Source organism: Chionomys nivalis, chromosome 18 (assembly GCF_950005125.1).
Source record: "Chionomys nivalis chromosome 18, mChiNiv1.1, whole genome shotgun sequence".
Classification (NCBI taxonomy): domain Eukaryota; kingdom Metazoa; phylum Chordata; class Mammalia; order Rodentia; family Cricetidae; genus Chionomys; species Chionomys nivalis.
Window position 1 is genome coordinate 15,362,882 of NC_080103.1, and position 10,235 is coordinate 15,373,116.

The 10,235-nt window shown below is 44.2% G+C and overlaps 1 protein-coding gene across 1 annotated transcript in view; it reads right to left on the reverse strand.

Moving 5' to 3' along the window:
• The window catches only part of Cd101 (CD101 molecule), a 29,598-nt gene extending 28,253 nt beyond the window's left edge, over positions 1 to 1,345 (reverse strand). Inside the window, exon 1 of the mRNA XM_057793938.1 lies at positions 1,249 to 1,345. Coding sequence (XP_057649921.1) covers positions 1,249 to 1,345 — 97 coding nt within the window. The remainder of the gene's footprint in view (positions 1 to 1,248) is intronic.
• Between the last annotated feature and the right edge of the window lie 8,890 nt (positions 1,346 to 10,235).

Sequence of the window (10,235 nt, forward strand, 5' to 3'; positions counted from 1 at the left end):
TTTTCCTATTGAAACTGCTGTGGAATATGATTTTGAGATGTGTTACATTTGTTTACCCTGTATGTTATGTGGAACATTTGTTTTATTGATGTAAAGATATGTTGTATTCTTTTATGTTGCACTTGTTGAACTCTATGAAGCTGTGATTCTTCGCCTGTCTAAAACATCTGATGTTCTAACAAAGAGCTGAACAGCCAATACCAAGGCAGGAGAGAGGATAGGTGGGGCTGGCAGGCAGAGTATAAATAGGAGGAGAACTCTGGAAGGAGATGGTCACAATAAAGAAGGATTAAGGAGTAAGAAAAGAACGGGTCATCCGCCATCCAGCTACACAGCCAGACACGGAAAAAGAAGGAGAGAAAAGGGATACAGAATTAGAGCAAGGTAAAAGCCCAGAGGCAAAAGATAGATGGGATAATTAGTTAAGAAAAGTTGGCAAGAAATAAGTCAAGCTAAGGTCAGGCATTTTTAAGAAAGAATAAGCCTCTTCCGTGTGTATTTATTTGGGAGCTGGTGGCAGGCCCCTCAATAGAGTAAGAGTTAAAAAAAAAAAACTACAGAAACCTCAGAATATTAGGTTTAAAGGAGAAAATGTGATCAAAAGGTCATGTTCCTATAGAGAAATTGCTGGGGAATATTAATTTCAAGTGTGTGACTTTTGTTTACACTGTGTTTGTTAAACTGTGAAGCTTTGTTACTGGGCCTGTCTAAAACACTGGATGGTTTAATAAAGAGCTAGATGGCCAATAGTGAGGCAGGAGCAAGGGTAGGAGGGGCTGACAGGCAGAGAGGATAAATAGAAGGAGAGATCTGGGAGAAGAAAAAAAAAAGAGGAGCAAGAGAACAAGGAGAGAAGGACATCAGGGCCAGCCACCCAGCCACCCAGCCACCCAGCCACCCAGCCACCCAGCCACCCAGCCAGTCACAGAGTAAGAGAGAAAGAAAGGTATACAGAAGTAGAGAAAGATAAAGGCCCAGAGGCAAAAGGTAGTCAGGATAATTTAAGAAAAGCTGGCAAGAAACAAGCCACACTTGTTAGGTAAACATAACTAAGAATAAGCCTCTGGGTGTGACTATTTATTTGGGAGCTGGGTGGTGGGCTCCTCAGAAAGCCAAAAGAGTAAAAAATTCACAAAACAAGAAATGTTTTTTCCATTCGGCATTATTTTTTTTCCAAAAATCACTACGTTTGTTTATTAAGACTAAAAGGGAAGGGATCTCGTCTTGTGTTTCTGAAAGAGCAGAGACCAGAGACAATGATGCCACAGTGATGGACAAGATCTGCCATGAGGGCCCGGGAACCCTTGAAGAACCAGACGGGGTGGATGACATCAAAAGCGTCCATCGAGAGCTGTGGCAGGGACAGAGGAGCTGACAGAATAGAATCCTTCAGAACAGGCTCCAGAGAAGCAGAGCAGGGACAAAGAGTTCAGGCGACTCCTGTGGGGGGAGACAGATCCGTGCAGAGCTCGTGAGAAGGGACAGAAACTACCAGAAGATACAGAGGAGGCTTCCTTCCCCCACATGGGGCTAGCGATTGCTTGACGGAATCGACTAAAAACTTAAAAACTGCATCTTAAAAACACTCAACTAAAACTGGCCGAGAAACTAATCAATACCCAACCACACACATTTCCAGTAATAATTTAAAAATACATTCAAGTATTCATAAATCTCAATGCTATATATTTATATCACACTTTTTGTGCTGAATATCTATAAATAGGAATTAGACACATTAGAAAAAATAATTACTTACCAGAAAATGACTACAGAGGAACATTTTCAGCCAGGGAGCATTAGTGAAATGTGGACACTGTATACCAGGAATATTTATAAATATGAAGGAATATTTACAGCTGCAGTGTTCATTGTCACCCCAAACAAGGGAGAGCTCACATATCCACCAACAGTAGAATAGATACACTATTGTGATGTATCATAAAATGGAATATTTTTAAAAGTTTAAAGTAAAAATTATAACTATTTGCAGTAACATGTAGGATTATATCTGATCAGATCCAGAATACCTTCGAATCTCTTTGAATATGTACAGGAAGTCTATCCTTTATAAAGTTAAAAACAGGGACTGGAGAGATGGCTCAACAGCTAACAGTACTGGCTGCTCTTTCAGAGGACCCGGGTTCAATTCTCAGCACCCACTTGGCAGCTCACAACTGTCTTTAACTCCAGTTCCAGGGGACCCAGCACCCACCCTCACACAGGCATACATGCAGACAAAACACCAAAGCACCTAAAATTAAAAATTTTTAAATAGGCAAAACCACATTTTATTGTTTAGTTGGGTTAAAAATCATAAGCCAGGAAGTGGTTATCATGAGAGTCAGGAGTGATTTGAGAGGAAGGATTGTGTACAGTGATGTACAGGCAGGATGGCTGGGCACCTCTAGGGACCTAATGATGTTTCTTGAACCTTGTATTGATTGCACAGGTTTTATTTTCTGCTTTTTTGTCAAAGTTCACATTTATGCTTTATTAACCTTTTCTTATATACTACACTTCACCTTGAGAATATATTTTTTAGAACTGAGGAGATGCCTGTTGCACATGCTTAAGGAACTGCATCCCCAGTATCCAGGTAAAAGTTGGTCACAGCGGTGTCCCTGTAACCCAAGTGCTGAGTAGGCAGAGACAGGAGGATTCCTGGGACTTATGGGCAAGCTCATCTATCTAAATCAGTGAGCCCCAGGTACAGTGACAGATCCTGTTTCTATATATAGGGTAGACAGCCAGCTGTGACCAATTTGACACAATTTCCTAAGACTGCAATACTGGCACTCGTATCTTGGTAGTAACCAACGGCTCTCTAATTGGACTTAAGGCCTTTTGAACAGGAGAGAAACCATACCTGGTACTGGAAACCTAGCCAGCTGCACGGGGCTAACGAGGTCATGAATCTTAGAGAAGAACCTACTACTGCTACTTTACTAAGTCAGCCTAACTCCCCACACATTCTAAATATTTATCTCTATGCCCACAGATACGTGTAATTCTCATTACTCATCAAATAAACTTTTCTTTGCAGCTAAAGGAGAACATTGCAGAAAACCATAATTAGTCAAAATGCAAAGAACGAGTAATCGTAGGGTGCCCATCTCCAACGCTGCTGCCGTATCTAAGGCTCAGGTGACATCATAGAAGAGGGGGACAGAAGATGGTTAGTGACAGAGGACCAGGAAATCTGCTGGGAGAATGTCTTTTAGAAACGGCAGAGAAGCTTCACCCATCCCTCAACAACCTGAGTGCCTAAACAAGACCTGAGAAGCACAACACCAATAGACAAGCTCACATGGAAGAAGGAAATCTCACTGGGCCCCACCCGCGGACAAAGAACTATAGGCAATTAAGGATTTGTTGAGAGCAGGAGAAATAGTTATCCCCAGGAAGGAGCCCCATAATTGTTTCTCCAACACCAAGTGGTCAGCCATGAAATCATACACATATAAGTAAGACTAAATGGACCGAGCAGGTTGTATTTATATACATATGCATATCTATATGTATATATACATATATACATACATGTAACAATGACAAAGAAAAAGATGCCATGAATTTGATATACACATATACACACATGGATGTATAAGTGTATATATATATATATATATATATATGTACTTATATAAACATTTTTTGTTGGTTTTTCAAGACAGGGTTTCTCTGTGTAGCCCTGGCTGTCCTAGAATTCACTCTGTAGACCAGGCTAGCCTCCAGCTCAGAGATCTACCTGCCTCTGCCTCCCTAATGCTAGGATTAAAAGTGTGCCCCATCACCTCCCAGCTAAAGAAACATTTTTTAAAGTATAGCTTTGAGGTGCCATTACTCTTTCTGTCAGGGCATATTATATGATCATTTTTATTGTGGGCAGCTGGGCCACGCTGCTTCACATTTTTGTCACTTCTTGGTGAAATACATGCACATTAGAAGTCTCGATTCTGAAAACAAGTACTCCATGTCCCCCTGCTTTATTTGCCAATTCAATAAATATCTATTCAGCCACTTAGAGGCTTTCTGCTATTTGAGAGTACTTTGTACTTCTTTGTAACCTACAAAGAAGAGTGTGGAGCCATCTCTGACCTTGGGTCTTAATAAGCAAGCCAGTTAGAATGGCAATCACCTCCATGACAAATATACAAATGCAAGCCCCTGGAGGAATTTAAAGAGAGTAGAGATTTCATTACTGGTGTATGTGTGGTGGGGGTAAGTGAGGCTTGCAGGAAAGATGCTATTCTATTTTCCTTCTGTTTCTGTGGCAAACAGCATGACCAAAGTCAACTTGCAGGGAGATGAGAGGGCTTAATTCAACTTATAACCCACAGGCCATCATAGAGGGAAGCCAGGGTGGGAACTCAAGGGAGGAACTGGAAAAGGACTAGAGAAACTCAGCTTACGGGCTTTGCCCCAGGCTTATGTTCAGTTACCTTCTTACATAGCCCAGGTCCACCTGCCTGGGGATGGTACTGCCCGCAGTGGGCCAGGCCTCTTGCATCCATTAGCGATCAAGAAATGGTCTCCATGGATATGCCTACAGGGCAATCTGGTGGTGGTGGCATTTTTCCAATTGTGATTCCATCCTCCCAGGTATGTCTAGGTTTGTGTCAAGGTGACAATTCCAACTAGCACAAACGGCATCGGGATCGGACTTAGGAAGAGTGGGAAGACTACAGGCCAAGTGGGGACAGAGACTTTCAGATGAGTGAGACTATGCCAAGATGACGTGCGTAAAACTGAAAAGAGATGTTCAGAAATAGGAAGCGGTCAGCTTCGGGGAAAGAAGGACAAGCAGACTGGGGTGCGGGCATGAGACTGGCTAGGAGCGTGAGGAGCCTGACTGTCATGGTTAGCAGGCTGAAGTTAATCAGGCAATGGGGAAGCCACTGCGAGAGCCAGAAAGATCTTAGGACACGCAGCCCGAGGGTTGTGTGGAGAATGGTGGAAGTTGGAAATAGACACCAGAACATCTAGCTCAGGACAGCGGTGATGCAAGCGCAGGGCTTGAAAAGGGACGGAACTTAAGAGCTATTGTGGAGATGACAGCTGGAGAGGTCAGGGCTCTGGACGCTACGGTGTGGTAGGGCTGAACATAGGACAGGAGGTTGGAGGAAACCATGTTTGATAAAAATCGGCTGGGAGAATAATGGTACTCAGCAGAAAAGAAGAAGGGGGTATCAGTGAGAATTACTACTGTGTATTCATGGTGGGTAAGAAGATAATGCATTTAACTTTAGAGGCAGGGAATTTGAATGCTCTCGGGTAAAAAGGAAAGATACCAAAATAATTTGGGGAAATAATTAAGTACGTGTATTTTACTTTTAAAGACTTGTAGACTTCGAAAACATTCCATTATTTCTGTTTAGTAATGTCAAAATTCACAGTGATTCAGCCAAACTTGAACCTGCAAGAGCCCAGCTGGTCCATGGCTATGCCCACTGTTTCTTACTGCCCTGGCAAGTCCCTGAATCTGAGCTGTAGATGTAGACCAGGCCCACTAGAAGTATTCAGACGTTGTAGGGAGTCTGAAGAAGATGGCCACGGAGAATCTCTGTTCAGAAAATGAGGGGGAACGAGAAATACAGAAGGGGAGTGGGAAGTCAGGAAGGAAGGAAGGCAGCCATCACACAGTGACTTGAGAACCACAGGATGTAGAGTGTTCTAAGAGGAAAGGGCTTGGCCAGCACTGCTGAGGGCTGCTGGGGGCAGGGACTGGAAGCATCCTTTGAGACGAGTGGCTCCATCGCTCTGCAGGTCTCTGTAAGAAATCCCAGGAAAGCAGAAGCAGCGGTCATGAGGCTAAGAAGTCACAGCAGGCCATATAAACTACTTCATGACCTTGTAGGGGACAGGATGAGGATGGTAGCTAGAAAGGGTAAGGGAGTGACAAGCAGTGAGTGGCAGGATGGATAAGGGCACCTTTGTAGAGGCTTCAGTGAAGGGGACAAGAGAGATGGAGCCAGACAGGGCAAGAAGAAGAGGAGGCTGGACCACAAAGCTGAAAGTCACTGTGCAAAAACAGTCATCCATCTACTAAAAGAGCAATGGTGGTCCCCTGCAGTGCCATCATCCCTAGGAAGAAGAGAGAGGCCCTGACACAGCACACAGCGACATGACGGTTAGGCACTTCAGTGTGCAATCCCTGCGAACTGGCCTCTTGAATTCTGCTATTTCCATCTCAAGTATACTGGCTGGGGATGTGGCTCAATGGTTGAGTGCTTGCTTAGTATGCACGAGGCCCTGAATTTACCCCCAGAACTGCAAAAATAAATGGCTAAATAAATAACCTGTGAAACCTCAACACTTTCTCTTTCTCCTCTGAAAAGGTCTATGTCTTAGTCTGTTCAGAGCAATATCAAAAACCTGAACGGAGAAGAGCCAGAAACAGCCCCCAGAGACTAGGCATTCCAAGACTAAGGCCCTAGTCGATTTGATGCCAGTGGGAGCCTGATTCTTGCGGATGTACCTTCTAGTTGTGCCCTCACACATGGAAGGGACTAGCTGGGTCTCTCCAATCTCTTTTAAGGGCACGAAGCCATTCAGCCACCCACCTTCCAGAGGCCCTATCTCCTAATACCACCCTTCTGGGTTTAAAGTTCCAACAGGTGAATACTGAGAGGACACAAACATTCAGGCCGCAACACAGCCATGTCCTGGGCTGCACAGTGAGACTCTGTCTCAAAAGCAAAAGAGTTTGAAGTAATTCCACCATATGCAAAACCTACCTAAGGTCCAGCCAACACATCAAACAACTGCTCTTTCCTTGTACATTAAATGTGCACTGGGGGGGCATGGGGGGCTGGGACGTCATCCATCCTGACTAAAGTGGAAACTTCTTTGTTTCTCCATGAACACAATCTCAGTAACACAAAACTAGCCCCTTTCCATCGGCTTTTGTGTTAATACCTCCCTTAATTGTATGGCAGCTGGTCGGGGTCAGAGGTGATCCAGGGAGCAGGCAGGTCCAACAGCTAAGCCCAGGGGAGCATTTACCCACCACATGAGCCTCCAAGAGTCACATTCTAATTTATGGCTTGGTCTTTCTGTTTAATATGAAGTAAATAAATAATTAAAAAGGGTCTGGTAATATGGCTCATCAGGTAAAGGTACTTAGGAAGCAAACCTGACAATCTGTGTTCAATCACCAGAACCCATGAAAAGGCAGAAGAGAACTAAGTCCACAGAGCTACCCCCTGACTCCATGCATGTTCACATGCAACATGCAAATAATAATTAATTTTTTTTAAATAATAAGTTGAGGTGTTGAGTGCGGCTCAGTTTGAAAGTCCCTGGTGAGTGGGTGCTGGGTCCTGGAGACTTAGTCCCCACATTCTAAAACAACACAACAGAGCTGGGAAAAAGACTAGATTCACCAAACAATGTGACTGATGGCTTTAGCATCACTAATCTCCTACGTTTCTTCTCTATAATTATAATGACACATAGCAGGCTTTCAAGTTATTTCCTGATTTACGCATGTCTCATGTAAAAACTGTGATTCCATGCACAGTTAGAACTTGATATGAGTCAAAGTCTAAAAGGGACAAATGCAGAACCGGGGTCAGGCAACCGTAGCAGTGGGTAGGGAACTGGGGTCAGGCAACCATGGCAGTGGGTAGGGAAAAGCACCCAGTTTCTCCTTTTTCTATCTGAGCCATTATGGTCCTTCCTCCCAACCTTCCAGCCTGCTTATCAAAAACAAATGGATAACTAAAGACTAAAAACAACTATCAGAAACCAGAATGAGGCTGAGTAACTTTCTGCATCCCTGTTCATTGTAAACCCATGCACCCACACACAGGGCAAATGCAGTCACCAAACACGAAGCATGCATCCTCCATTGGATGACAGAACAGGGTCACGGACGCAGCAGTCCGTGTGGGACCCCACCAAGGCCTCAGCAATGCCTGCCCTGCCAGGGTGCTGGCAGGTGCCAGTCACCTGGCAAAGGGTCCTAGAACACTCCTCTGCAGGCTTCCTGTCTCCTCATCGGGCCCCAGGTCTGATCTTCATCCATAAGCTCTTTGAGATGTGAGCCTGGTTCAACCCCACCAGGGCTTGCTGGTCTACCCATGATACTGAATGCTGTACTCCTTTCATTTTTTAAAAAAGCCACAGCCTTGGCCACACTGGCTACAGCCTAGCCCAGTTCCTCCCTCAGCCCAGCTGTCCGGATCTGCATAAACTCTGCTCAGTCTCTGGGAATCAAAGGTTCTAAACTTGAACCCACAGATAGGATGAAAGGGTTCTTAAAACAGGGTAAAGAAAAAACCTGATATCTTTAGTTTTCATTACTCTCCAATGAAAATGTCCTGTGTCCTTTAGTGATGGGCATAGACAAGAAATCAGATATTTATATATTATATGACAATTTTTATGGTCATATTAAAATAAGTTCTCCATTCCCACTACTTCCTTGAAGTTGGTGGTTAATAAATATTCCTCCAGATCTTGAATAACACATAAATAAGAAAGGAAATAAATATATAATCTTTTAAAATGTAATTTAGATAGGGCTCACTATATAACACAGGCTGGCCTCCTACTTGGCTCTCAAGTGCAGTTATTACAGATGCCACAACACGGGCTATTGAAAATATTTTGATACCTCTATTTCAATATGGCCAGTTTACCCTCTGGTCCTATGCATTTTATAATATGCATTTATAGGTTATTCTGTGATGGTCGCTGTACACAGTATCCCTGGTACCTGCCCTACTTGGCAAGGGAGTATTTTATTCCTTGCTCAGTTCACCTGCTTCCTTCCTTTACCTCCAAATTGTTCCTTCTGCTACCCTGTTCAAACATGTATAAAGGCTTCATATGGCCTTTAGCACAGAGCAAATCAATCTTCTTAATCTCTCTCTCTCTCTCTCTCTCTCTCTCTCTCTCTCTCTCTCAGCCCAGAACCTTCTTTTTTAGCTTGGCCTAAACTTTGGAGAGCTCTCCTCACCTTTTACTCTACCCAGCCACATTCATAAGCACACTCATCTAGTTACACCCTAACATCAGGCAAACCTCAAGGCCTCTTCATGTGGCAGCAAAAGCCCTCCCTCCCCCATAGGATGGTCAGCCCAGGAAGGTGACATAAAGTCAGGGACATGCGAAGCTCAAAGACAGACAAACTTTAAAACATAGAGAAATAAAAGATATGAGGTGCCCAGGATACAACAAAGTGTTCCACTGCCCAAGATCACGAGGACATCTAAGGAAGCCTAACACTGTCACCAATAAGTAAACGATGACCACAAAGTCAGTCTATAACTTAGTTGTTGCTGTGAAGACCAAACTGTACTGCTCTCACCCAGCAGCCTCTGGATGACAAGGCCCTGTGATGGCAGAAACATCAAAGTTGTAAAACTTACCCAGAGAGAGAAAGAGAGATACCGCACACAGGATGTATGCCATCTGGACGGGCACTGCCTCTCGGGGCAGTGGCACTGAGGTTGCTCAGAAGCTGAGTGACAAAATTCTGTGCTGTCACGGCAAAGGAAAAGAGGAAGCTATGGTGTGGTTTTCAGCCCACGGAGAGACGGAGACGGCTTGCAGAAAGCAAAGGTGGCTACGTTCACAGTCACTTGAATCTGGGTGGGAGGTAACTAGTTAGCTTCATGGTGAAGCAAACACACGCAGACAGACAGAAGCTGGGGTTCTTCCTGGCTAAATATGAAGGAATTTCAGAAAACTGGATGAATAAAAAGCACTGAGAAATATTGTGCTCCCCTCTTGAGGGAGGAAGCATGAGGGGGCCCCTAGCAAATACGAACTTGGGGTCACAGGAGCGGTGAAGATGGAAGCTTCAGAGTTAGGCTGCCTGGGGTTGGGGGCAGACTCCACTGGTAGCAGCTGTGTGACCTTCCAAAAGCTAACCCTTTCTAACTCTCATCTCTAAAATGGGGCTGCTCATAACACACACCCCACAAGAGAGCCAAAAAGATCACTGGTTTAAAGCACTTAGAACAATATTCGGCCCACAGAAAGTGTTCAATGGATATTAGCTCCTGTTAGCACCATCAGAAGACTCTAAGTGGATTTCTATCTTCCCAGGGTGGACCAAGGAGAGCAGTTATTAGCCTCAGTCTCTAGGACCTGGTAAAGCTGAGACTTAGATAGATTAGTAGCAAGTTTGTTTGTTTTAGGGCACAGTACCAGATAGATTCTTCACTGTTCTATCCACGACCACCATCCACCTGTCTACCTACCCAAACGTCATCTATCTA